Raw genomic sequence first — 27632 nt, forward strand, 5'->3', positions numbered from 1 at the left:
TTTGTGTAAGTAAAGTTGAGGGTAGGAAAACAAGCCGGGGAGAAAGAAGAAGTGTGTGTCTTAGATATTTTTATCACTGCTGAAACAAAATACCCGACACCCAAAGTGAAAGGAGGAAAGGTTTATTTCAGCTCACATTTTGTAGAGGTTTCAGCTCACAGTCGGCTGAATTCAAGGCAGGGTGGCATGGCAGAGGGGCATCACAGAGGAGAAACAGTGCATGGCAGGCAGAAGCCAGCAAGAGCAGCAACCATCAAGCGACAACAGCAGCCTTCCTTCTGTCCCTAAATTCTGTCCAGGCTTCCTGCCCTTGGTAGCACTCACACCCAGGGTAGGACACCCTTAATTCTAGCGTTGCACCATGAGTCTATCTCAGCTTCACGTCCTTAATCCCAGCCTCACACACTCTAGATCCAGCCACCCCAAAAAACTCCACATATGCCTGCAAGAGGCTTTGGGGGGACATCTGGATATAAGCCATAACAGTGTGGACGTCACCAAATTTGAGCAAACCACTAGATTGGTGAAGAGGTGATAGGATGACAGGGAATCTGGGGTTATAAGAACACTGGAACCCAGGAAGATGGCATTCATCAATTTGGTGACTGTTTAATGAGTATCTCCTGTGGACAGATACGGATGGCGTAGCTGGGAGCCCTTCCAACTCAGGTCCAGTGCGGCAGGGCATTGCAGGAGGACAAGGGGTGCAGTGCTGGGCCCACGGGTGCCATGGGAACAGGATGAGGGGGTGCCTTGCTGGGAAGGCAGGAGTGAAGCCAGTGTGATTCTGGAAGGGCCTGTGGGATATGAACTGGGAATGCTGTACAGGAGGCAAGCCATAGCCTCTTATGCCCTCTAATGAGGTTTCACTTCAGACCTAGGACATTGTAGAGTGCAGGAGGTGTTCCTGGAGTCTGGCTGCAATGTGACAGGGAGACAGGCACAGGAGAGTGTTTCAATCAAAGTGTTTCATCTTGCCCAAGCTGGGCAAGATGGCAGCCTGGGCAATGGGAAGGTGAGCAAGAAGAGAGGGCCCTCGCCAGAGAGGGGCACCCATGCTGGCCGTGGGGCTCTGGGAACCAGGGGAGAGGACACCTAAGTGGGACATGAACATGTGGGCTCAAAACTCAGCTGGGAAATCTGGCCTGGACAGGGAAACTGGAATCGCAGCAGCAGATGTGATGCCCCAGGGTGAGGGTTGAGTCAGAAGCCAAAGGAGTTGCCTTTCACCCGGTGTAGGCAGCGGACGGAGTTTGTGCATATTCTGTGGCTCTTCCAATTCCTGTATTTGCATAAGTGATGCCTTTCTCCAGCTGCATGGCCCCTGCAGCAGCAGCCTTGACTGCAGAGACACAGGGGATGTTTCCTGGCAGGGAAGACAGCACCGAGACAAGACCTGAGACGAGCGGTGTTTTCCCTCATCCTCGTCACGGTTCGCGGACAGCTGTCGGACTTCACCCAGGAGACAGTGCACGTGTCCGGGTACAGCATGGGACCACTCTTCTTGCCCATGGAAAACACCTCCACCATGCAAACACCTGACCTAATGGAGAGAGATGGCAGAGAGGTAGTGGGAACTAAACTGCTAGGCTGGTTTGCGAAATAATTGTACTCATGTGTTTGTATAAATGCTCCCACCCAGGCCTGGAGGGCATCGTAAGAAACCAGCCACAGCCCAATTTGTAATTAGCAGAGGCCATTTTTTTTGCTAGGAATCAGGGTTGATTTTGTTATTTTCTGCACTGAAAGCATCTAGAAAATGCAGGCCAGGTCAGGGAGTCTCTGACTGGGGAAAGAATGGTGCATAAACCACGGCAGACATCAGTCTGCCGGAGGCTGGGAGGAGGCAGGGTGGCCCCCGATGAGGTTACCCAAATGGACTCTGGAGCAGTGACTCCTCATGAAATGTGGAAATGCGCACGGGCATTTTGGAACTTCTTTAATTTTTTTCTCCAGGACAAAGACCCAAGAAAATCAAAGTTCCTCTAGGCACCTAAAAGCTTTTGACAGCCATGAAATAACTCTTTATCCCCTCGCTAATGTAACTCCCATCCCCTTCCTTTCCACTTAATTGGTCAATAATAAAATCTGACCGTCCTCAGGCTGGGTGGGTCAGTTATATGTGAGGAGGCCGACAGGTGTGGGAAGTGGGTTCCACTACTTCTGTCTTGCAGAGGTGGAAATTGAAACAAATTCAAGGTTTCTCAGCTGGGAAGAAAAAGACAGAATTCAAGATGAGCTCTGTTTGCCCCCAACTTTGTGCTCCTACACCATCCTGGTGGCCTAGTACCATGTTCCACAGAGAAAAGAGGCCAATTGTTAGTCAGGCCAAGAGTCCCCTTCCTCACTTCCAAGGGACCCAGGGGGCCAATTGCACAGCTCTGCTGGGTTCCTCTGCCCAGCGCCTTCCTGATCCTGAGCTTTGTGCTCCAGGTCTGGTTTGGGGATTCACAGAGGAAAGCTCTGTGATGCTGAATGCTGGCGGGTATTTTGATAGAAAGGTAGTGTCTTACTTGCTCATCACCAGGACACAACATCCAACACCCACAACTTAAGGAAGAGAGGTTTAATTTGGCTCACAGTTTAGAGAGGTTCAGTCCATAGTTGGCTGGCTCCAAGGCAGGGCAGCATGGCAGAGGGGCCTGGTGGAAGAAAGCTGCTCACAGCACGGTGCACAGGAAGCAGAGAGAGGGTGGAGCCCTCCTAAGCCACACCCTCCATGACCACCCCTTCTGAGCAGGGCCCACTTCCTAACAGCAAGTCAACTATGAGACACCATCATCCAGTCACCTCCTCAAAGCCCCACCTGTGAGCACAGGAGGCACATCTGGATAGGAACCATAACAAGTGGTATCAGAATTTCACCAACTAACCTGATGACAGCCACACTAGCTACCTTGGCTGCTTTCTGCCCTGTTCTAAGTGTTTTTCTTTTTTTTTTTTTTTTGGTTTTTCTCCGGTACCGGAAACCTAAGTGTTTTTCATGTAGCAACTAATTTAGTGATCACAAAATCCTACGAGATAACTCTTGTTCTAGCAGGTAAGGAACCCAGGCGCCCATCCAGGGATGATACTGCACAACCAGGGGACAGGAGGGCCTTCCTGTTCTTCTGGTTTTATGTACACCATGAAAGGCAGCAACAATGCTCTGAGGCCACCATCAGGACACAGAGTGAGAGTGTCCCAGCGTTTGGGCTTTGAGTTCTGGCATCCAAACTTCCTCTCCAGAAATGGCAGGACCTTTATCCATGCTGCTCAGGACTAGATAGGTGATGAGTAAGGATGAGACAGAATGTGCTATAAATTCGGTGAAAAATCACAGACAGTCCTAGAGGGAGGTCGATCTGAGGGGGAAATAAGAAAAAGATGGGGATGTGGTGGCCACCGTGAAGTGATTTGGTATCTCCTCCTCAGAGTGACTCAGAAGTCTCCTGATACTGCAGCGGGCCTGCCCCAAAGGTCTGGTTTGGCTTTCAGTTATTGACATTGTAAAACTGAAAGACCTCTTGTAATAATCTGAATTTCTGGCTTCTCTTTTAAACACTGGGAAGTCCGAGTTGTAGGACATTGTGTTGGCATACTGTGGGACATTATGTTGGCCATTACAGACAAGGCCCGCTTCTCAGCCCAGCCCAGCCCAGCCCAGCCCAGCCTGCCTGTAACCACATCTGTGTTTGGGGCAGAGCCACACTCAAACCCCTGCCCTCATGGCCTGCGGCATGGTGCCTCCTCACACCGAGTGACAAGAACGGCCATTCTCCTGGCCTTCGTGGAGAGGCCTGTGTTGGTGTCAGCTGCTCCTCTCTCAAAGCCCAAATTGCAGGAGTCAGGACACAAGGACCCTTGCTAGCATGTCCCAACAACACAGCTCAGGAAACAGACATCAGGTGGGAGCTGAGCAGCTTTGATGAAGGCCTTTTCATGCAGCTGCTATTTCTTTCCAGTTCCTATCAACAAAGGTCTCCGAGGGCAGTGGAGTCCTGGATGGTCCTAGGTCCCACTTCTTCCAGGACTAGCTGCGGGTTCTTGGCCATTTCTCTAACAGGGCACAGCTGTGGTTCTCATCACAGACTTAAAATATCATATTTTGTGACCAGTTTGAGGAGCTGCTTTCATCACAAGGTGAATAGTTTTCTTTGAATGATATGAAAAAGATGGTCATACACTTTTTTAAAATAAACTTTATTGGGTATATTTAGTGTATCCCTCATGAAGCTGTAAAGAGGTAAAGCAAGTTAATGATAATTAAAAAATTAGTGACCGTAGCTACTCTTGCCATAAAAAATAGAAAGAAATGGGTGCCTGAGATGACCGATGGTTGTGCTTTAAGGCAGTTTCAAAACGTTCCTTTCCTTCATCTTGCTGACAAGGTCACTTTCTGTGAGTTACTAAACACGTGAGAACCTCACTTCATGAGTTAATCAAAAGGACATAGAATGGCTGAGAAATTAACTCAGGTGAGTTAAATGAAATCCCAGAAGCCACTGGGGCTTCATCATACGGAGCGACTGTGTGTTACAGTAGAGTCTAACACTTTTGCTCATTTTCCCCTTTTGGATCCTCAATAGATTAGAGCTACTATGGAAGCTGGGACCAGACCAGTGGCCAAGCTCTCTGGCCCCCTCTCCCTGAGGCACCTGTTTGAACCAGGCTCACCCCTAGGATTTGTGGGGCCCGGGGCAAGAGTACCAGCGAAGACACACCTACCATATGTCTGTGTATTTAAAAGTGATAAATGAGGTCAACAAGCTGTTAGGCCATGTCTGTTCCATTTTCCAGTTATCTCACATTAAGCTTCTTAATGGTCTGGAAGGCCAGGTTTGAATTTAGGATTCTTGGCATCTTTGAGATTCTGTGCGAAAATGTGACTGACCAGGAAGTGTGGGGCTCAAGACTATTTTTCTTCCTGTTGCTGGCTCCATCCCTCACAGGGAGGTGCCTGGTTGCCTGTGTGTGGACACCCTGGCCTCCAAGCTCAAGGTCTGGTCATGTCTTCCTATGGACAGCAGCCTCTGGATCTCTCCTGACCAACTAATGGACCAACCAAGGAGCTGTTGAGTTTCTGAGTTCCCACATCTGGGAAAGAGGCCTCACAGGCCTTGGAAGCAGGCTCAGAGCTGTCTGCACAGAGGATTCGGGGCTCCAAGTTCCCATCCCCTCACCTTGGGGTCTTCTGTTCGGGGATGGAGGGAGCACATGAAGACGGCCAGAGACAGCAGGACCCTAGAACAAGTGGAAGACCAGTGCTGTTCCTAGCGAGGCCAGGGCTCCACAGAGCACCACGCATGAACCACTCCCCACGTGGGCCGATAATGTCTACCGCTTTGGGGCTTCGATTTCTTGAGTACAGTGCGTCTCCTGTGTCCTTCAACACCGCTGAAATCCCAGTTCCCGATCCTGCTGGAGGTGAAAAGGATCCCCGTCCTGATATCTGACCCACAGGTGGACACTGTGGTCAGTTCTTATTGACCACAGCGGCTGCCAAGCAGGGAGCGGCAGAACAGCCTGTGCCCTAGCCAAGGGGAGGCCGAGCTTCTGCCCAGTTGGGGTCATCACAGACAGACTCTTATGCTCCCTGGGGCTGAGACCCGCATGGCCGCACGGCCTCGAGTTTAGTCTCTGCGTGACTCTGCAGACACGGGAAGGTGCAGCAGGACTGAGGGCCCAGCCGTGTGCAGGCCTGGAGCCACTTGGGGCTCCTTTTTCCAGAACATTCCCTCTGTGGCAGTTTAGGATGTGCTGTCTGGAAACCCTACTTCATCTATTTTTTTACAATTGTTGAAATAAACCAGCCTCAGGCCACACTAGACCAGTGCATAGAAAAGCCCTAACTTTCCTGATAGCAAACATTGTTATCTGTTCTGGTGTGTTCCAGTTCAGTAAACATTTATTAAGCACCTACTGTGTCTGGGGCAGCACGCAGGCCCCCCATGAACCTGACCCTTTGCAGGGTGTGGACACGTACTGAAGAAAGAAGAGTCCAAGCCTAGACGTGACCCAGTGGTGGCTGCTTTCCAGTCGCTTTGGAAGCATGATTTGTGTTGTTTGTTTTGTTTAAAGCCTTTCTCTTCCTGAACTTGCTCAGTATAGTATAAAATAGACACATCAGATGACATTTGTATTAACCTAATGTCCTTAACGAGGAGACATGAGTGTATGGACTTTATTGATGTGGAAATAGTATGAACACTATTTGTATAATTATATGCTTTTTATTATATTTCTATCTATGCATAAATCCATAATTTTTGAAAAGCCCTTTGCCTTTGCGTCAGCCTTGTCCACAATCTGAAGAAGGGGCTTGGAGTTATAGCGTAGTAGCAGATCCTGTTTGAGGGTCTCCTTATGGTTTCAAGAAAGAAGCTTTTAGGCCAGCAGCACCAGCATCACATCTGAGTGGTGTCTCAGAGCATTTTCTAGCGCCATGACAAATAAAGAGGTCACAGTAGCTCACAGTGTCGGAGGCTGTCAGTGCAGGATCAGGCAGCCCCATTATTCGAGCCTCTGGTGAGGGCTCTGGCTCCATCACAACATGGTGGACGGCATCATGGCAGGAGGGGTGGGAGAAAAAAGGAGAGGCTGTGGAGAGGCTGTGCTCTCTTCCTATAACCTCCTCTTTTTGAGAACTCACTCGCTCCTGGGAGGGCTAACCCGCTCGGCAAGACCAGCCCTCATCCATTCATTAAAGCTCCCGCCACCTGAAACAGGAACCCACTGGGAACCGAACTCCCAGCATGAGAACTTTTGGGAGACACACTCACACCATATCTAAATCACAGAACTTGGTCATGTTAATGAGAAAGAAGAGAAAACACAAGCAGATGAGTTGTGTCTTTTAACTGCCTCAGGCACTTTTTGTGGAGGAAAGATCTCACCTTCTATGTGGCTCCTACTGGCAGATCTAGGACCAGAGGGCGAGTTCCGGGAGGTTTGATTCTCACCCTGATGCAGAACCAGGCCTTTCGAGCTGCCTCGGAGCGAGTGAGGCCCTTGTCTCTGGAGGAGTTTAAGTGGAATACCTTACTCTGGTAGATTGGCTGAGGGAAGGAACCTAATATCACAAATTTTCATCCTATAGTTTTTATGTGTTCAAGGCTACAGCTTGATTAAGAACTAATGTACCACTTTTGTCTTGCTGCTTTCTCTGGCAGAGCCTTTAAGCATTTTTGAACCATTTCCAGGGTATCTTCCCAAAGCCCTTTCTGAGTTGCGCACCCTTTCCCTTGCAGGAGAAAATGCAGAAGTGTCCATGGATGTCTCCCTGGCTTACCGTGATGACACGATGGCAGAGTGGACCGAAATGGCCCATGAGAGAGTGCCCCGGAAGCTCAAGTGCACCTTCCCCTCCCCCAAGGTAGGACAGCTCCGTGTCTCAGCTGACGAAACTTCCGTTTGGTCCCCAGTGTTCCACAAAGGTCTGCTTACACTTCACACATGCGTCCCCATAGCACGCGCACACACACACACACACACACACACACACACACACAAAGGCTGGTTGTTATCCCTCATCTTAGTAGAGGAAGGACAACATAGACATTTCACGTCCCTGCAGGGGAAGGGAGAACCGAGGGAACGGAGGAATGTCTGTTTGAGATGCCTTGGTTGTCTCTCTGAGGTGACTGCATATAGCGGCTCTTGGTTCTTTGGTAGCTGGCTGACAGTGCTGGAAGAGGGTTGCTAGGTTATTCCAGGTTCACTCTGCACCAGGACTTGGCATCTGCTGCTCTGTGTCTTAAGCGTCTGTGTGCTGCATGGTGGGTTGTGGTTGTGCACACACAATCCCAGCGGTCACTGCGGACAGGGAAAGGCGCAGAGAGGAAATCCGGGTTCCCTTGAGACTCGGGCTGCCTGTGACCATGCTTAGGCTTCTCCCTTCTCTGGCACTTCCAGGGGAGCTCAATTCAGCGGCCCCAGAGGAACATCACGATCCTGCTCAGAACGTAGGGAGGCATTTCCCTGTGGGCAGAGTCCTTAGTGCCTGCTAAAGGATTGACACAGAGGACAATGGGATTTGAAGGCGGAAGCACAGCAGAAGGGGGATGGGGCTCTCCATACGTGAGGCGCTCACCTAATGTGCTCCCCACTCGCTCCCTTTTGAAAGTCTCCGTGCAGGTGAGATGGAGCTGCGGCTACTCAGCCACTCGTATTCCCCGAGCGAGTCCACATGAGCACCTCCAGCCTGGGCATTGCTGGTGTCCCTTCCAGTGCAGAAACGACCCTGTTTTCTTTGTGTGCAGTTCACAAGAGGCCAAACCTCACTGCGGCACACTCGGGTGCTCTCTTTCCTCACTCCCTGGCTCCTGAGGGACTTGTACAGCTGGTGACCTCTGCTCTCCAATCCCAGCCTCCTTGGCCTTTCCTACTTCGCTGTTGCCTGTCCTCGTAAAGTTAGGGCCCCTGTGAAATGGTTAAGAATGGCAGGCAGCAGCCTCTGAGCCCCATGGCCCAGCCTCACCCTTAATTCCCAGAAGAGGGGTAGGATGAGGCACAGAGGCCTCACCGTCCTAGCACAAGCTAAGCTCAAAGCGCACTTAGTCCTGTTGCACCCAGACTGTGTGCCCTTGCAGCCAGGCAAGTGTGCGTAACCCACCTGTGCCTCGATGCCTCCTCAGCAAAACGGGGCAGTGACACCTGCCCGGGAAACTTGGTGGGGACCAGGTGAGCTCAGGAACAAGGGGGTGGCCCTGCAGTTTACATCTAGTCTGGGATGCATTTGAGGATGGAAGGGGGTGTTAACGAGATGGGTCACCTGGACCAAAGGTACGCACTGAGCCTCTCGAGGACAGATCACACATCCTCTACTCAGCACTTCGCATGGTCCTGGTGCCCAGTCGGCCCGCCTCCTCTCCCAGCTTGCTAGATGGGAGATCCCAAGAGCGGGCTGCAGCCCCACAGCGCCCACATCAAGTGTGTGGGAAACATAGATTTCTGGGCCACACCTCATGGCCATCACCCCAGCTCACTCTCTACTGCTCTCCAGCATCCCACAGGCTGAGTGCACTGTGAGCAACACGGGCTCATCTGGCTCACAATTCTAGAGCCCAGGAGGTCCACAGTCATGACAGTGACACCTGGCAAGGTCCTTGGTGCAGCACCCAACCATGGCAGCAGCGGCCATGCAGGGCTCTAACTGCAGGGATCTCGCCTCTTATAACTAAATCATTTCTACAACAGTAAATGAGCCGCAGAAGGCGGGACCCCTGAGATCCTATCACCTCTAGAACCCTGCACTCCTTAACACCTTCACACTTGCATTTCAGCTCGGGCATTGGAAGGTACACGCAAACCGCAGCACATCATGCATTGAAATTCAGGTGCTGGGGCCAAAGGCTCTGTGTCTTACCAGCTTCTCTCTTTGTGCTCTGAGCTGCCAAAGTTTGAGTCCTCATTCTCAACCTTGTGCAGAGCACCAAAGGGAGGGCTGCACCAAGAGCAGCCATCTGGAGTGGCTGTGGGATGGCCCAGGAGGCACTCGATGGGTAAAAATCATAGGCTGGTAAGATCGAGAAAAAGAAACTTGGGGTGGGGGGCGGGTAGCTCACATTTTCAGACCTTTTTACACAGTAGGAAGTGGATTAAACCATTTCTGACCATCCTTAGAAGTTGGTTTGCCTCTTTCCAAGCTTATGGGTGAGCAAGAGAGCTTCGGGGTATGGAATTTCATCCCCAGAAAAGGAAACGTGTTTCTCACCTTCCCCAGCACACAGGGAGAGCAGGGCAGAGAAGTGGGGGATGCTTGCCACTTGGTGACAGTTGCTTAATTATTGTTAGGGTGTGTTGATCCCTTTCAAGAGAGATATTAAACCTTGAGAGGCGTGAAGGAAATGAATCATCAAATCTGTGCTTTTTGATTGCAGTGAAATTTAGTCTTGAGTCTGAAGATTAAATGAGAAATTGCTTTAAAGCTTTTTTTAGTCCCTGGTGGATTGTGAAGTTAAAAAAAAAAAAAAAGTCAAGTTGCCACCTGCTGTAATTTGTCCTAATTAGCCAGTCTCATGCCGGAGCTCTAGGTGGATGGGGGTGGGGGTGGTTGAAAGAAAGAGAGAGAGGGAAGAATCTGTTTCCTTAAATGCCCAGAATCCTGGCAGAGGCCACAGGCGAAGCCTCTCATCGCGAGTTTGTCTCCGGCATCAGTGGGCAGCACCCTGGAAGCTGGTGTCTCTGTCACTCACTGAGTGTACGTGTCCCCTGCTTGTCGCGTGACCCTCTGTGTAGACACACAGATGTAGTGGGTACCATGACGAGGAGTTAGTGACCCGGTGACCCTCTTACTAAACCTGGGCTCTACCTGGGGGAGAGCGGGCTGGCCTAGGTCCCCAGCAAGGAACGAGACAGGGTGGAGCCAGAGCCTCTGCCCCATCAGAGTGGGAGGCAGCAGCGGGGCACAGCTGGACTGGGAAGGCCCAGGCCACTGCCCCAGTTCTGCTACTGCTTGGGGGACCTTGGATGGCGCAGGCATCAAATGTATTGGACCAAATGGAGTTCATTCCCTTCCCCCTTGAAGCCTGTGGGTCTATAAACAAAGCAAGATCCCAACTGCAAATGCCACAGAACTGTTCTCCTGCGGTTAGCCACCGGGGGTGAGCAGTCTTTTCAGTGCCCACGAGGCTCAGTGAGAGCCGGGATGCATTTTCAATACCCCCCACAGAGCCTGATTCTAGCCCTCATATGTAAGTGCAAGAGGGAAAGGAAGCTGAGGTAGCACATGTCTGTAATACCACCACTGGGGGAGGCTGGGGCAGGAGCTTCACAAGTTGGAGCTCTGCCTGGGTCACTAAGAGAGACTCTATCTCAAAATAAGAAAGGACTGGGGATATAACACAGAAGACCACAGTAAGGGGAGTGGCGGATCCTATAGGAAGAATGATTCAACCTGTACCCAAGATTTGAAAAAGAAACAGAATTATTTCACAGTTCTTGTTTCAAATCCCCTCCCAACCCTAACACACTGGTGCTCTGTGACAAGTTAGAGGCCAAGCTGTCGTGACTGCTATGGCACCTGCCGCTCATGGAGGAGGAGTAGGGCGGGCCATGTCCACCAGCTCCCCTCCGACCCCTGCCTTCAGGCTGTGTGTTCTGTCTGTCCCTCTCCTCTGTCTGTCCCTGTTTACCACACCTTGAGCTCTGCCTGTCCGACGTGGAGCCCAGCCACCCCCCGTGAGGGACAGGCCCTTCCCGCGTGGCCTGTGGTTCCCTCACCGCCGTCCTCCTGTTCCTCTTCCTCTGGGCTTTCGTGCTGACCACATGGCCATTCCGGAGACCTGCACATTCGCTCAGGCTGAGCGGCCCCACATTAGGTCTCCCTGTCGCTTGACGGGCAGTGCCGAGCAGATGCAGACAGGCCACCCTGCTCTGCTTCCTCAGGGACGTGCCTGCCTGCTGTGACCCCCACATTACCTGGTCCCCAACAGGCACTCATGCCCGGGCCCTGTCAGGACTGCAGGCCTACTTCCCCAGAGCCAGCTTGGTCCCTGCTATGCAACTCGGACCACCATGCGGTGTGGCGCCTCTTGGGCCCAGGAAGCCCAAGGAGCTCTTGAGGAAAGCTGACCAGATCTCCCCAGTCCCCTGCAGCTCCCTTCAGCCACTTCACTTGAACTCTCAGCAGGGCAAACGCCGGGACATCCTGGCAAGCACATCTCAGTATTACGCTTCCTCCCTCCATCTTCCCCAGACCCCACGCCTCTTTGGCTTGCTGCTTTTCTGTCAGGTCCCTGAAAAGAAGATACTTCCTGCTTCTTTATCTTCACCATGAAAATAATTAGCCACTGTATGCCAGGCCTGGCAGCACACTGGCGGGCAGGAGGATCAAAGGTTCAAGCCCAGCCTGGGAAATTTAGTGATTCTGCAAAAGACCCTGCCTCAAAAATAAAAATAAAAATAAAAATAAAACTGGGCTGAGGGTGTTGCTAGAGGCAGATGCCCAGGTTTAACTGCCCAGTACTACAAATACTACTACTACTAGGTCATCCTCAAAGACTGTAATGGACTCTGGCCACTGCTTCCTTCAGAACATATAAGGAGCTGGCTGTCCACACAGCCTCAGGGGTCTGCTCAGACAGGAAACTGTCCACCCTGGTGGGCCACAGTAGCCTGACGTGAGGCTGTAACAGAGATCAAAGTGCAGAGAGCAGCATTAAGACATAGAAGAGATCTCTGTTTCTTCATAAGTCTTTCTGTTCCACTTCAGATGTGGCTGATCTTCTTTATTTTTTTGAGGTGGGCACAGTGGGGTGGACATGGTGGCCCCAGGGCCCCCCAGTGATCTGTCCCTCAGCTGTGTCCGTGAAGCAGGAGCTTCCTCAGATTCACGAGGGGAGACCACCGTCAGGGGGTTGACACAGAGAACTGGGGACACAGCGACCTGCCTGAGACCCTGTGCTATTCTTCCAGACCCCAGAGCACGAGGGCCGCTACTATGAATGCGACGTTCTCCCCTTCATGGAAGTCGGCTCCGTGGCCCACAAGTATTACCTGCTAAACATCCGGTTGCCCGTGAACGAGAAGAAGAAAATCAACGTCGGGATTGGAGAGATCAAGGACATCCGGTTGGTGGTGAGTGAACGTCACTGACCGCACAGGCTGTGACGGCAGGAGCTGGCCAGGGACATGGCTCCAGGCACGTATGGGGAAGGGACCCCCACACTTGGGCACCTGTGCACCCCCTCGCCCAGCTGCCTCTGAGACTCAGCCACAGACCCGCCAGCCGAGATCAGAGAGTGAATTAATCTGTGCGCGTGACGGCAGACATGGGGAAAACAATGCAATTATTTCAAGTGGGCTGAAGATCACTGAAGACCATTACGATGATTATAAGGTCGTGATGATAGGATTGTGATTGCATCGAGATAAAAGTCAAATACTTTCAACATGTCCCAGCTTGCAAGCGCCGATGCTGGAGGGAGCACAGGGGTGTTCTAGGTTCCTTCCATTTTATTTGTTTGAGGGAAAGCATGGAGTGAGAAGAACAGTTTTTAAAAACCCCAAAGCAGTCGCACAAGAACAGGCATTTGTTGTAGAAAGTTAGGAAATATAGGTAAAGCCCTGGTAGAGGGTGACAGTGACCTGCCTATATTGTCCAACATCCCACTGTCTAGGGAAGTAACCTCTAGTAAGCTTTGGATCTACTTCCTCCAAGGCTTCTGTGGCGTAAACTTCCCTTATAAAGAGGGAATCACACTGATCTGACCTTTGTTCCCTCTGTTTTCTGCGTATGAGGGCATGCTGCGAATAATGCAGTTCTACTTTCCAAAACGACTTAGCATTCTGCTGCCTAGATTTACCTGAAGGCATTTTGCCGATCTCATCTCAACTTGTTGGAATCTACGAGACAGTGAAAACCCTACAAAAAATCTGTGACCACAGTCTCAATCATTCCTTTCACATGAATGGGCCCATTTTCCTGCCTTTTAACATATATATTTCTGCAGTGCTTGAGGACAGCTCGGAGGGTAGATGAGGGTGGTTCGTGCCGTGCTTAGCAACGCTTTTGGTCTTGAAAGTTTGGCACACAAGCTTTCCATTCATCTGTGCCCTGAAAGCATTAGACAGCAAATAATAATAATAATAATAATAACACAAAGATATATTCACCCTCCCAATCTGGTTGTGTCTATCTAGGGAATCCACCAGAACGGAGGCTTCACCAAGGTGTGGTTCGCCATGAAGACCTTCCTGACGCCCAGCATCCTCATCATCATGGTGTGGTACTGGCGCAGGATCACCATGATGTCCCGGCCCCCGGTGCTTCTGGAAAAGTAAGAGCCCACTGCGAGCGCTCTTAAGGGACACTGGCTCCCCGCGACCCGCATGCGCTCTTCTTGCTGGGCCCAGCAGCCACCAAGGGGCTTGGTGAGGGCTATGGCCAGGAGTCTCCCTGGAGTCCTCCCTGGCCTTCAGATTTCCTGTGCGAATCGTTATGAAGTCCTAGGGGCTCTGCGTCTCTGACATCTCTGTCTTCACTCTTCACCTCCACACTCGGAGCCGTCAGAAGCTTCTCTCCTTACAGCATGAACCACCCTGCTCCTGACTGAGCCACCCCTGTCGCCCAAAGAAGGGCAGCGCTCCTGCGGCGATGGTTCTCTTCTTCCATGCTGTGGACCGCTCCCTTCCTGCCGCACCACTTGCATTAAAATGCAAGCATGCTCCGCCAGCTCCCATTCTTGGACAAACGCTGCTTTCCCCCGCTTGCTTGCAAAGCTGCTGCACCATTTTCCTGCTCCTTCTTGCTGCAGGGACCCTCAGAGTCCTGTGTGCTGTTCCTCCCTGCTCTCCCGAGCCCCTGCCAGCCTGGATTCCTCCCTAGGACTCCACTAAAACTACTCACAGTGTCGCCAGTGACCTCCACATTCCAGGTGCCAGGGTCACTTCCGGTCCTCATTTTGCTGGACGTCGCCAGCGTTGACATCACGGATGGCATCCCTCACACAGACCCCTGGTCCTCCGCTGTGCTCTGTTGCCTTCCCTCCCACTGCGGCAGCCTCTTCAGTTTTGGAGCCAGGGCTGGAGCTGGGAGGCCTCTACTTGCTATTAGCTGTGCTTATTCCCCTGTGATCTCACCAGGTTCCACGGGCTTCAAAACCCTCTGCCCTCTGATCACTCCTAATTCACCCCTTCAACCTCAGTTTCTCCCAACTTTAGACCCAAATATTCCAACTGTTTCTTCAAAGTCTGCCCTTGCGTTCAAAGTGTCATGTGTACAAAGAACGATGCTTGATTTTCTCTTCTTTCAAAGAACTGTTGCTCTCCTAGTTTTCCCCATTGTGGCAGGTGGCATCCTTTCAGTTGCCCCAGCTTAAAGGTGGGATCACCCCGTCTGCTCGCTCCCTCTCTCTTTCCCTCCCTCCCCCCTCTCCTCTTACCTAGCCTGCTGGATAATCTCACCAGTTCTATTGCTACCTCCTCAATCGAAGCAACCCACCACGACTTCTCACCTGGATTACTGGAAATAGCAGCCTCTGAACGCCTCTCCTGGCTTCTGCTGTTTTCCTCCTAGAGTCTATTCTAGGCGGCCTGGTGCTTCCTGCTGAGTGCTAATCAGATCACGTCAGCCCTTGCTTTTCATCTCCTTGGCCCTGGTCTGCAAACCCCTTAATGATCTGGCCCTTTGCCACCTCTGATCTTCTCTCCTTTTCTCTCCAACTCCCTTGAGGTCTGGCTTGGGCTCCCCCAGGGCCGTTGCACTTGCTGGTCCTTCCCTGGGTACCTGATATTTCTCTCCCTAGAGGCATTTTCAAATCTACTTTGTATAAAATCCTGCCCCGACTCCTCTCCCTCCCCTCACCTGGTTTTCTCTTCAGAATGAACATTCCTCATTTATCTACCCGTCTCCTTCCACCTGCGGGGTTAGCGTCCCAAGAGCAGGGTCTTTGCTCATCTTGTTCGTGACCATATCTTCTGCATCTAGAATAGAGACTGGACAAAGGCATTGAATGAACACTTGTTGAGTGAATGATTCAACTATGTAACTCCATTCTTGAACTTTTATTGGATTCCCAGTCCCCTCAAGATAGTTCAGATTCCCTAATGAGATGGGTGAGACGCATGACGCTCTCAGCCTCTTCATTTCTCTGGACTGCTGTCCTGTTGTTTCCTGAGCTGCACTACTCATAGATCCCCAAATACTGCAAGTTCTTCTGCGCCTCTGCGGCTCCAGCCAGGCCCTGCCACACCCTCCCTCCTCCTCGCCCCGGCTCACTGCGAGCGCACTCTCTGTCCCTACCTGGGAGATCGGTCTTGGGGGCGGCCGTCCATGCGCTGCACCGTGGTGATGTTGCTTACCACAGTCCATTGCAGTCGCCTTTGTCCGTCTCCCCCACTATGCATCTCCGTGAGGCCAACACTGTCCTTATGGCGTCTGTCTCCTTAGCAGCATTCCTGGCATAGGGGCCATGCTTCCTAAACCCATGGGTCACATCTCATGGGTGTGAAAAAATATGAATGAATCAGTGATGTAGGAGTGATACTGTCACAGCGAAGTGGCAGTTAGCAATGCAACAAGGAAAAGTAAAATAAAACCTCAACAGACAGCCAAAAGAACTGGTATTTCCTATGTATTTGGGCTGTTTATTACTGAGACAGATATGCTGATATAACTCGTAGCTGCTGGATCTATCACAGTAAGAGTACAAGCCCTTAATGACCAGGTTGATGACGTCCTGTACACATGGGGGCGGGGGACAAGTATCCCCTCGAGGTCTGTTTAATAAAGCCGAGGACAGAAACATGGTCGGAGGTACCAAAATTGAGTGGGGCGTTGGGGTCAGGTTGCCCCAGATGCAAAGGAGGCTGAGGTGACGCTCCTTCACTCTGGATGGCTTGCGTTTCGGTTGGGAGCTCACTGTTACGGCTAAGAAACCAGGCTGATGGTTCGGTCCCAATAAGGAGCAACAGCCGGTTCTCAAAGCTGGCTTCAGGATTCTGAAAACCCACCCCTGTGCCTGGCGGGCGAGTAACCTGGCTTCCCGGTGGCTTCTCCCCCGCAGGGTCATCTTCGCCCTTGGGATCTCCATGACCTTCATCAACACCCCCGTGGAGTGGTTCTCCATCGGCTTCGACTGGACCTGGATGCTGCTATTCGGGGACATCCGGCAGGGCGTCTTCTACGCCATGCTGCTGTCCTTCTGGATCATCTTCTGCGGCGAGCACATGATGGTGAGAGGCCCGGGTCACTCTGTCGCCACCTTGCAGCCACCGCGGTGAGGCAGAATGAGCCCGGGGTGACAGGAGGACGCCGAGGGGCCAAACTCTGTGTTCGCCGCATTCCAGCTCCACCTGTAATTAGCTGAGTGGCTTGGACAGGTGACCTAACTTAGGGCCCCCCATCCATGAAATGTCTTCTGAAAGCCTCATGAATAGGGCCTTTGTGAGAACTCAGCGAGATACTGTGAGTAACCCAGGAGATGAAACACCAATTCTAATTAGCAGTCTTGTTTCTTGTCCTTCGGCTGGGCTCTGCTTGGCCCGCCCCCGGGAGCAGGTCAGCCACAGGGAATGTGGGCATGCCCCCTGCAGCCGGCAGCCTGTCTATGGGACCCAGTGGCCCCCAGGACCTTCTTGTGTGGACATCAGATCCTAATTTAAGAGAGGCTGAGGTACCGTGAATAAAAACAAGACTGGTGCCATCTTCACACAATGGCTCAGACACCACCTGAACTTGGGCCTCCTGTCAGGTGCGTGAACTTCATGGTACGGCGCACTCTTTAAATCCTGCACTAGTTCAATCATAAAGATCTTCCGCTGCAGGCTGCTGCCCCTCCTGGAGGGCCATGCAAGAGAATTCTGTCTTAGTTATGCTGCTCATTGCTGAGACAAAGACACCCAGAGTTAAGGGAACAAAGTTTTATTTAGCTCACAGCTTGTGGAGGTTTCAGTCCACAATTGGCTGGCTCCAAGGCAGGGTGGCATGTCACAAGAGCAACAGTTCATGGCAGTGGAAGACAGCAAAAGCAACAAGAGGAGACAAATCTCTTTCTGTCTCTTATATTGTATCCAGTCTACTGGAGATTAAGGCAGTGCCAATCCAATCAGTGGGCTGATCCAGCAATCACCAACCTTAATCCCAGCACTCCACTATGCATCAATCACACACTGTAGATTCAGCCTCTGAAAAGGCCCTCTGGCTGAAGGAGGCTTTGCCCACTGCCTGGCTGCACTGTAAGGGTCCCATAGAGGGGCCTCAGGGGACTGAGTTCTGGGCAGGGGGCTAGACAAGAGTAGAGCTGCCAGCCAAGAAGATTGTCTGGGATGAGCTCAGCCGTATCCCTGCCGTTTCCAGCTGTGCCTCAGCCTGGCGGCTCAGATACATCTTTCTTTTTTGCTGAGGGGTGCTAGGGATCAAGCCCAGGGCCTTGTGCATGTAAAGCAAGAGCTGCACCACCGAGCTACATCTCCAGCCCTGAGAGTCACCTCATGTTTGTCCCCATTTCAACTGACACCCCTCTCTTTCCTTTCTGTGTGTCTTCTTATGCCTCTGTCGAGAGGCATCATTCTTAAATTCAACAAAGATAAGGGGAAAAAGTCCAATTTTCAACCATAAGAGATCTCATACTGGGCGTACTTGTATACCTTGATTAACGTCTTCACTCAATCCTCTTCTGGACCTTTTACAAGCAAAGGTCATCAGTTCCACAGGAATTTAATTCTGAAGCTTTATCTGGTGGACCACAAAAGCACCCCTGCCAGGGCTGTTGCTGATCCTTGTGTTCCGGTAGGACCCTGTCCTCTTAGCGCCCTCACAGGTGGGCTTTGTGATGGTGTCTTCATGTCCCCATGTCCCCAGTGGAGCAGGTTCCTGAATAACAGGACCTCTGCCTCCCTTGTTCAGAGACACCTGGAGTCCAGCTCAGACATCCCTCGCTGGCCAGCACACACTGTGGGCAAGACTGGCTCACCCCGAGAGCTGCATGCTGCCCCTCCTGATCTCCTCTTCCCACTTGGTCTCCTGCAGGATCAGCACGAGCGGAACCACATCGCAGGGTACTGGAAGCAAGTTGGCCCGATTGCTGTTGGCTCTTTCTGCCTCTTCGTATTTGACATGTGTGAGAGGTGAGCAGATGGCCGTGGGACTCGGAGCGGAAGGTGACCACTGCCCCTGCTCCCATCTCTTCTACAGGGTGATTTGAGGAGGGCAGTGGTTGGGAGCCTTTGGGATGAAAGCACTAGGTGTGAACACGTCCTCAGATCCAGACCAGGCTTCAGTCAAAGCCATGGCCCTCTGTTTTGTTTTCCCAGCACTGGGGATCGAACCCAGGCCCTTGTGCATCCCCAGCCCCATGCATAGCCCTTTACAGTTGCAAAAGTTTTGGGCAATCATGCTCCCCAAGCTCTGTTTCACTTTAGGTCCTCTGTGAAGCTTTGTGGTCTGGACACAGCTCTTCCTTCCCCAGCTGGAAATGGAAAGAAAGCTAAGCAAAGCCCTGCTTTGCCTTAGCAGTAATGACACCCCACCTTTCCCTCTCGGTTCTTTTTGCTTTTGTCTTTGTAGAGGCGTACAGCTCACCAACCCTTTCTACAGTATCTGGACAACAGACGTTGGAACGGAGCTGGCTGTATCCTTCCGAGATGTACTCAGGGTTTTGTTTGTTCCCATAGCTGCTGGTTCTCAAGATCGTGTTCCAAAGCTCAGCTGATGTTTTCCACATGTGCACAGCCAGAGCTTTGATCCCGAGACCCATGATAACAGCATAATTAAGGCAAACAACTGCAAAAATCTCTGCTTGCTTTCAAGCCTGGCTGAGCAGCCTGGTGGAGGAGCAGGGTGGCTGGCTTTCCCTGCAGCCCATCTGAATGATCAGTTTACCGCAGGCTGAAGCGTGACCAGCATTTGCCTGCAGCCCCCCACGTGCACCTCTGGGCCGCTGTGGGGAGAGCCTGCCTTTGTCTCAAAGTCACCTGAGCGCGAGACCTGTGGGGGTGACCTTGGTGCGCGTGCAGACACACCCAGACACTCTCTCCGTCCCTGAGACGGCTGGAGTGGAGGCTGAGGTGATTAGTTCCAGGGGACAGCCCAGGCTTCCTCATGAAGTTTAAGTGACAGTCCTAGCTTATCCCTTTAAGGATGCTGGATTTGAATGTTTTATCTCCTGGCCCTGAGGGTTTTGTTGGTTTCTCAGGGTCACAAGAATGTTGTAACAAACTAAACCTTAAAGATGATGGATTTCTGCCCTTCCTCTACCGCTACCCCACTGCCACCTCCAAAATGCTAGCTGTGCATCAGGGGAGAATTTATAATGACACATCAGTTCCACACATTCATTTTGATGGGGAAGGAAGTCTAGGAAGCAAGGAAAATTCCAAGACCTACAGGAAATAACCACATTTGCTTTATCCCACCATACTGTTGATCATAGAAAGGAGCAATGGAGCAATTCACTAAATATACTAGCTAATGAATGTGAGGTGTGATCAGAAAGTGTGAGGAATGCTTAAATAAAAAGTTTATTATAAGGCTGGGCGTGGTGGCACACGCCTGTAATCCCAGCACTTGGGAGGCTGAGGCAGGAGGATCATTGTGAGTTTGAGGCCAGCCTGGGCTACAAAGTGAGCTCAAGGCCAGCCTGAACTGCATAGTGAGACCTTGTCTCAAAAAGACCTCCTCCCCCAAAAAATGTACTATAGCAAAAGGCACATGAATGACCCACAAGATCCTCCCTCCTTGCTTCAGACTCATCTCATCATCCTTGTCGCTGTCTGCAGCAGCTCTGGAGTTCTCTTTCCTCAGTGTCTTTAGGAGGTGTGATCAAAAATATAGTGAATGCTGCTTCCAGGTGCCAGCCAGTGGAAAGACAGCCTCATAAAACAAGATGCTGTGTCCTCATCCACCCTGTTCACCCAGTCTGTCTCAGGGTGGCCTTTGGCTCTTCCCCAAGAGCAGAATGAACATGACGTAAATGTTCTGAATCCAGTCAAGACATCAAGGCAGCCACAACAGCATAACTAAAGACACCCACAAACAAGAACTTCCAGAACTGCTTCAGAAACCGGCACGACGACGAGATGAGTGTGTTGGAAGCAAGGGGGTTCATGGCAGTGTGTCTTTTACTTAGTACATTTTAAAATGTAAACATTTGCCCAGTTTTTGATCATGCTTCATATATAGCCTCACTCACCTTTGTTCAAATGATTTTTTAAGAATATAAGCAAACTGGGGTGGGGTTGTTACAGCTGAGATGAGGTGAAGTGAAGCCAGTCCCCTTCTAAGCCAGGAAATGCTGTCCAAGCCTTGGTGGGCATCAGACCGGACCCTACGGTGGAGCCCCTTCAGTGGGCCCCATCCCCAGCTCCTACCCTTGTCCTTCTGCTTCCCATGCAGCTGAGAAGATTCTCAGTGGTGACAGCAGATGACCAGCAGGGCTTCACCCCTGGCTTGACCCCAAGGCCTTCAGTCCCCGGCCAGGTCCTTGACAGCTGCTGGACTTGGCCCTGCTCGGCTCTCCCTTGGCCCACACATCTCGGTCTCGTCCTTAGAAGGCTCCACGGCTGGCCCAGTGGCCACCGCACACACTCGCCCTTGGTTTCCTGGCCTGGGAAGCGATTTGAACACTCCTCTGTGGAACAGTTATAACCAAAAACCTCCATTAGAAAGCAAGCTTGTCATATTTTTATCCCCCTTAAAATTCCCTACATAGTTGAATACCAAACGAGTGTCACCAGCGCTCTGGGAGAAGTGCCCGGGCCCGTGTCCCCAGCTTGTGTCCACAGCGAACCCACCTCCTCCTTGACTGCACGTCACCAGATGGCCTTCATCATCGTGGCCGGGATCTGCCTGTGCCTCTACTTCCTCTTCCTGTGCTTTATGGTGTTCCAGGTGTTCCGGAACATCAGCGGGAAGCAGTCCAGCCTGCCCGCCATGAGCAAGGTGCGGCGGCTGCACTACGAGGTGAGCAGCTTCGGGGTCCCGCGAGAGCGCCTGGCCCTCACAGGGCTCTGCTTTCCAGCGCACCTCTGAGAGACTCACCCACAGGACCTCCCCGAAGGCCCCTGCTGAGCCTCCTCCGAGCAGTCCACCTCTGTGAGCTGTTCGCTCGCTCAGCAGGTCCTCCTGCTCTGATGGGACGGAGGTGCTCACTGGACCTGAACTATGGCAGAATTTGGGGCTTGGCCTGGGGGGTGAGGCTTTCAGCAGATTTCTCTTGCCCAGAATGAGCCCTAAAATGCTCCCCAGTTCTAATAGTCCACATGCTCCTAAAAGCCAGGAGGTGATCAGCTGGAGGCCCGTCATCGGTGTGTAAATCATGTTCCTCCCTCAAGAGAGAGACTTGGAGCCTCACATCCTCTAATCCATTCAACACATTCCTGATTTTTTTCAAGGCTCCTTTGCTTTGTGCCTAAGTGGCTGTCCTCAGAGATGCCGGCCTACTTCCTCCCGACAAAAGAAGGAGAAACAGCAGAACCCAGGGCTTTCCTTATGCAGCGGGTTTGCACATCAACACCCCTGACTAGCAGACATCCAGTCCTGCTCTGGGAAATCACGGGGACTTTCTGAGCTTTGCCTGTCCCCAGAGCTGGAATGACACATGGGCACATTCAACCAAATCCACTTCCTGTTGACGAATATGCATACTTTCTTTTGCTCAGCAGAGCAGAGTTCTAGTACTACTGCACAAAACTTGGATTTTGAAACTCTGAGCCCTTGCAGAGAAGCCTCGTCAGCTTAGCGGGAAGTCAGCAGCCCCCTGACATGTTAGGAGTACGACTGCCCAGGCTCTGCTGCCACTGATTGGTGAGACATACAAACCTGGGAAACAGAAATGTCTCGGCCATGCTCCCATTAGCAGGAGAAGTACTAGCATGCAGAATTATTTTACCATCATTTGTGGGGATTTGCTTTTATAGAGTTCTTTCAAATTAGCTTTTCTTGGATTCCTATGTGAATAAAAGGCCTGGCAAAACATTGAGCACGTTTCCCTCTTCCCAAATAGGGGCTGATTTTCCGGTTCAAATTCCTCATGCTGATCACCTTGGCCTGTGCCGCGATGACTGTCATCTTCTTCATCGTTAGTCAGGTGAGTGGCCCTGAGTCATCCAGAGGGAAAGTCCCCGGAGGACCCCGCACACATCAGCAGTTGCAGAGGGGTTATGCTCCAGGCAGCCGGTCAAGCTTTGCTTGTTTCGACCCCCAGCGACTTGGACTGACTCTTTCAGTCCAGCTTTGTAGGAGGTAACAGTTGCTCAATAAATTAAAACCCCACAGCCAGACTGAAGGGAACATGTTTCATTTATTGAAGAGAAAGAACTTTGCAAGTGAGCCCTGCAGCATAACACTAACCAGAATTAATTTGATTGGCTCCTTATCTGCCATTGACATAGACCCTTTTACAGTCACCAGCCATTCTTTGGAGTGACTGTATTGCCACTTAAGCTGGGTGCGTAATTCAAAAAGTCCCACTGGCACAGCCTCATCTCCCCATTGTTATTCCCCACACTCGAAATGTCAGCTGCACGTGAAAACCTCAGGAACAATAACAGTAATGGAGAAGTATCGATGATTTGTGTTGGAAAGTAGAAATTACTGTTGAAATCTCACATATTAGGCATCTATCATTCTTTTGAGCTTTCCAAAAATCCTCTCAAGTAAGTAGGGTAGGAACTGGTATGTCCCAGTTTGCCAGAATATAAAATCTGCTGGTGTTTGACACAGTTCCCATTTCCTCTATTTTCCAGCTGCCCGGGAATGTGTGTGGACTGCTGGACAGTCCTGGGGTTTCATTTTTCTTATTAAGCAATAAGAACACAACAGAAAGTTGCTGTACGGACCACAGGAGGTACTGCCGGAACGTGACTAGCCCGTTAGCAGGGCCTCTGGTTCTTTCCAGGCATGAGTGGTTGTTCGTGTGAATAGCAAGACAACTGGATGTGTTGCCATAATGCGTGTGAGCTGCGGACCGCAGCTTGTTCCTTCTGACTCTTCTGCCTGTGCTCCATCACCCGTATATTTGACAACATAGAGAATTTTGTGGGGACAGATGGAGCCCTGGCAAGAGACTGTTTCACTCTGCTAGGAAGGCCGCCTCCCGTCCAGGGTTCCGCATGCTCCAGGGGCAGGCTGGCGAAGGCTGTGGGTCTCTTCTGAGAATGTTTCTAAATACGTACAGTAAAATATTTCACACTATAAGGGCAATCATCTACCTATATTTATTTATAACTTAAAAATTATATCTCTGCAACGTATATAATTGTACACATTAGAGATATCCCAAGTATATTACAGATGTATATCTTCAAAAACTAAGACGTACAAATTCCGTGATTTCTGCTGACAAGAAAACCACAGTGCTAATACTACAGGGATTTGTTTCCCACCTTCAGAACTGAAGGAAAAACTAACTTTCAGATAAGACCCTGAGTGGGGGTATAGCTCAGTGGCAGAGGGCGTGCCTGGCAAGCACAAGGTCCTGAGTTCGATTCCCAGTACCCCCCCCGCCACAAAAAAAAGTATACAGATAAGACCCTGAAATAATTCTTTCCAATCCCAATACATGGACCACCCCTAGTTCCATCCAAGGGAACCCCAAGTTAAGAACCCTCAAGCCCAGCCCAGCCCCACGGCCTGTTACTGCTGTTGCCTCTCCTGAGGGCTGATGTAGCCTTATCCTCATAGCTCTGCTCTGACCTACCACAGCGCTGTGTTGTACCAGCTGTGTGATTATAAAACCTTGGACCCTTCACTCCCACCCCACCGGCTGGCCTCTGCAGAGTCCTTGCACCCTGAAGTCCTCCAGGTGGGTGCCCCTTGCCAGAGTTTAATCTGGTACATCTTTCCTGCACTTTGGAAAGCAACGGAAGCCGACTTCCAAGGAGCTTAGCTGGGGGCTTTCCTTTAGAGAAGAAAGATTAATACCCCGTTGCCCCAGGTCCAGCTCCAGCCTGTGTCTGTCTGCTCATGTCCGCTGCGTTAGTCGGCCTGGAGTAGATTTTCCATTAGCTCCTCACATTCCTCCTGCTGGTTTTTTGTAGGTTTATTTATAGACATCTAAGACATTTTCCAGCACAACATTCAGTGTCCCGGTCCTGTATTAATACAGTCATCATAGTATTTATTTTCTAATATCGTTTTGGAATGTCAGGGCAATGAGCTCACCTGAAAGAAAACCTATTGGGTAACTTTTTTGAAATGGATCCCAGCCTTAGGTAAAAGGAGTGTTTTAAAGCCCGCATTATATTCTCGGGCTTGCTGGGAGCGCTGCACTTAAGCCCCGTGGAATATAATGGGGCAGGGGCTCGCCAGGATATCGAGGCTCTAAGGCGAGGAATGAAAGGCCCGGGAAGTGGTGGAATGTGGTGACCTTGAAGCTTTGTGGCCGGGGACGGAGGTGCAGTCTTTAATGCCTGCCATTTTAATGGCCTCAGTCATAGCAACCACGGGATGTGGTATCCGCGCCTGGCCTTTCACCTGCTTCCTTCTGGAAGAGAAAGAGGCGTTCTGTTCAGAGGCGATGGCCGCAGGATACAGAAGTGCAGTGTCGGGGTGACGGGGTCACTGACCTCCGCGCAGGGGACCCCCAGGTGCCTGACATTCAGGTCCAGCCCAGTGAGCCTGTCCTGGGCTCCTTTTTGTGCGCGAGGTTGCGTTATTCTGTGACTCGCAGAGGCCGGTCGGGTAAGAGAGCCCCGTCTGAGCGCTGGAAACCTTGTTGTTAAGTGGAATGTCGGTTGTCAAGACTACTGGGTGTGAAGGGATTTGACCTTCGCTTGGCTCCCGGGGTGTAATTGGGTGGTTTCACACGAAAGTAAATTGTTGAAATGGAAAATCAGGAAAAACAGGCACTTGCAGAAACAAGACTTTTGCCGTGAGTGACTTTTTTTTTTTTTTTTTGATGGGGCTACCTGTGTTTTGTCTCTGAAAGTTAAAAGGGGAGAACTGTCCCCTCTGTCCTTGACATCGGGAAGGTTTGGGGTCCACAAGGCCTGTTCTGGGGAGCCTGCTAATTGAGGCTTCTGTCGGTGGGAATGTGCCTGGAGCTCAGGCTGTCTCGGGCCTGACAATCAAGAGAGGAGAGGAGCACACAATGCAGTCTCCCCACAGCGGAGCCCACTATCTGCACAGTTCATTTATGCACTCCGGCTCTGCCCACAGCAGGAAATAATGCACGTACAGATTACAAATCCAGCAGACGGGTAATGGCACCGCTGTATCCTGAGCAGCGTGCGTGTCCCGGGGTGCTCTTTCTCATCCCGCTCAGCCCCTTCTGTGAAACTGCACTTTGTACATGCAGCCCGTGTATTTACACAACATGCATTGCTATGCTAGGATGCACGCTGCGTGTGTGCTGCTATACAGATGGGACAACGCATGGGCCCTGGAGTGATCTTCCTAAGGAAATTGGGCCTTCCCTAGTATTTGCTTCGTATGCTGCCCTCAGAGACTGACCCTGCTTAAAATAATCCTCCTACCCTCATGCTGAACACCTTCTCTCAGACCAGACCCAGGACTTTCTAGCAAAGCGATCTTGGGCAAGATACTGTCTTTCTTTGTACCATGGTGTACCCATGCGTTAAGTGGAAATATTACCAAAATAAATAACATCTTTCATGTAAAATGCTCCACCCAGGGGCTGGTACAGCATGAGCACGGAATAAATGCGAACTATGCTCCTCCTTGCTATTGTTACAGAAGAATCTTAGCTTTGCTAATATCTGTGTTAATCACCGCTTTAATTGGCAGTAAAGGAATGAAATAGAGATCAGTATTTAAACTTGTCACCCTTTGGCATCTCTTTTCATTTCAAGTGCAATTATTGTGACCCACTGTAGACTGTAATGTTCTCTCTTAACTTCTCCACCAGATGTGTAAGAGTGGCTGTTTGTGTGCCTAATCCCCGTCTCCATATGTTTGTGCCGGGGCCCCTGCAGATTCCTGTGTTCATTCAACAGATATCTGCTGAGCACCGTTGGGTACCAGACACACAGGATGGTGTTTCCTTACATGGGTTGGGCGCACCAACCCTAGCAAGAATCACATCCCTCAAAAGTGACCCTCCTGGGTATCCCAGTGTGTATTAGAGGATGTAAGTAGGGTCTCTTCCAGTCCTGCTCCTAGCTAAATGCCCCATTTTCTGTCATGCTTACAGCTCTCTCAGCCTCAGCTCCCCTCCTTAACCTCAGGCAGAAATTTCCCTGGGTCAGAACAGCACACATATATTTCCAGGAACTTAAATCTTCTGTTAAGATGAGATCTTAGGTCTTCCTTTCACCTTCTATTATATGCATCAAAAATCATCGGAAGGTGCCCCAAGCACTGCAATTCGTATAAAGCTAGGACATTCTGCACCTCCAAGTAGGAAGAGTGGCATTTGGAGACATTTTGAAGAAGTTACAAGTAGCTTCAATGCTGATGCCTGGGTTATATCAGTAATGGTTATAAAACACTTCTTGGCTTAAAAACATTCCTGGATATTTCATAGAAAGTGAATTATTTCCCGAAATAAGTAAGAGTTCATGGTGTTTTTTGTTTTTTTTTTCTCATGACTCACACAAAATGAACAATTATGTATCACCCAGGCCAAAGTAAAACTGCTCAGGCTATAATTGGATAGCCTGGTTCACCACCTCTCCACAGGGAAATACTGTCCCTACACCTCACTGGGCGTACGACCCCAGTGGTCATTGGTGTCTTAGCTAAGTACCCAACGCCCACAGCTTGAAGGAGGAGAGATTCATTCTGGCTCTTGTTTTCTGTGCCCAGGTGTCTGGCTGCAGGGCAGGGTCTGGTGGAGAAAAGCTGCTTCTGTCACGGTGGCCAGGAAGAGAGGAGTTCAGGGGGATGGATGCACCCCCAGAACAAGCCCGCTCCCCGCAGGGATCCACCGCTTTCAGCCACACTCACTTCCTAGTAGCACATCAACTATGGATTAACCCACCATGAGTCTATACCCCCAGGAGCCAATCACCTGCCCAAGCCCTACCTCTGAACATACCAGTCTTCTGGGGACATTCTAGGTCCAAATCATACCAATGGGGGACGCAGAGGGTAAAGCAAGAATGCAGACCCACTGTATGATAGACGAAGGGGAGTCAGCCTGCTGGGTAGTCATGAGCATTTAGATCTAGTTTGCATCTTACCGTGGAGAAGCGGCTCCCCTAGCGGGTTTATGTAACCCAGCCTCATTAAGCTGTCACAGAAACATTTA

At 51.0% G+C, this 27632-nt stretch overlaps 1 protein-coding gene and 1 non-coding gene across 2 annotated transcripts in view; both read left to right on the top strand.

The window, feature by feature from the left end:
* Positions 1-27632, top strand: part of Wls (wntless Wnt ligand secretion mediator) — a 90908-nt gene that overhangs the window by 54974 nt on the left and 8302 nt on the right. The window contains exons 3-10 of the mRNA XM_005385271.2: positions 7230-7354; positions 12397-12558; positions 13624-13760; positions 16488-16656; positions 18452-18549; positions 18989-19052; positions 21239-21382; positions 22425-22508. Coding sequence (XP_005385328.1) covers positions 7230-7354; positions 12397-12558; positions 13624-13760; positions 16488-16656; positions 18452-18549; positions 18989-19052; positions 21239-21382; positions 22425-22508 — 983 coding nt within the window. The remainder of the gene's footprint in view (positions 1-7229; positions 7355-12396; positions 12559-13623; positions 13761-16487; positions 16657-18451; positions 18550-18988; positions 19053-21238; positions 21383-22424; positions 22509-27632) is intronic.
* Positions 23851-23922, top strand: Trnaa-ggc. Its single transcript has one exon. It is a non-coding gene; the product is annotated as a tRNA-Ala (tRNA).

The sequence above is a fragment of the Chinchilla lanigera genome, unplaced genomic scaffold (assembly GCF_000276665.1).
Source record: "Chinchilla lanigera isolate Chin_1 unplaced genomic scaffold, ChiLan1.0 scaffold00022, whole genome shotgun sequence".
Classification (NCBI taxonomy): domain Eukaryota; kingdom Metazoa; phylum Chordata; class Mammalia; order Rodentia; family Chinchillidae; genus Chinchilla; species Chinchilla lanigera.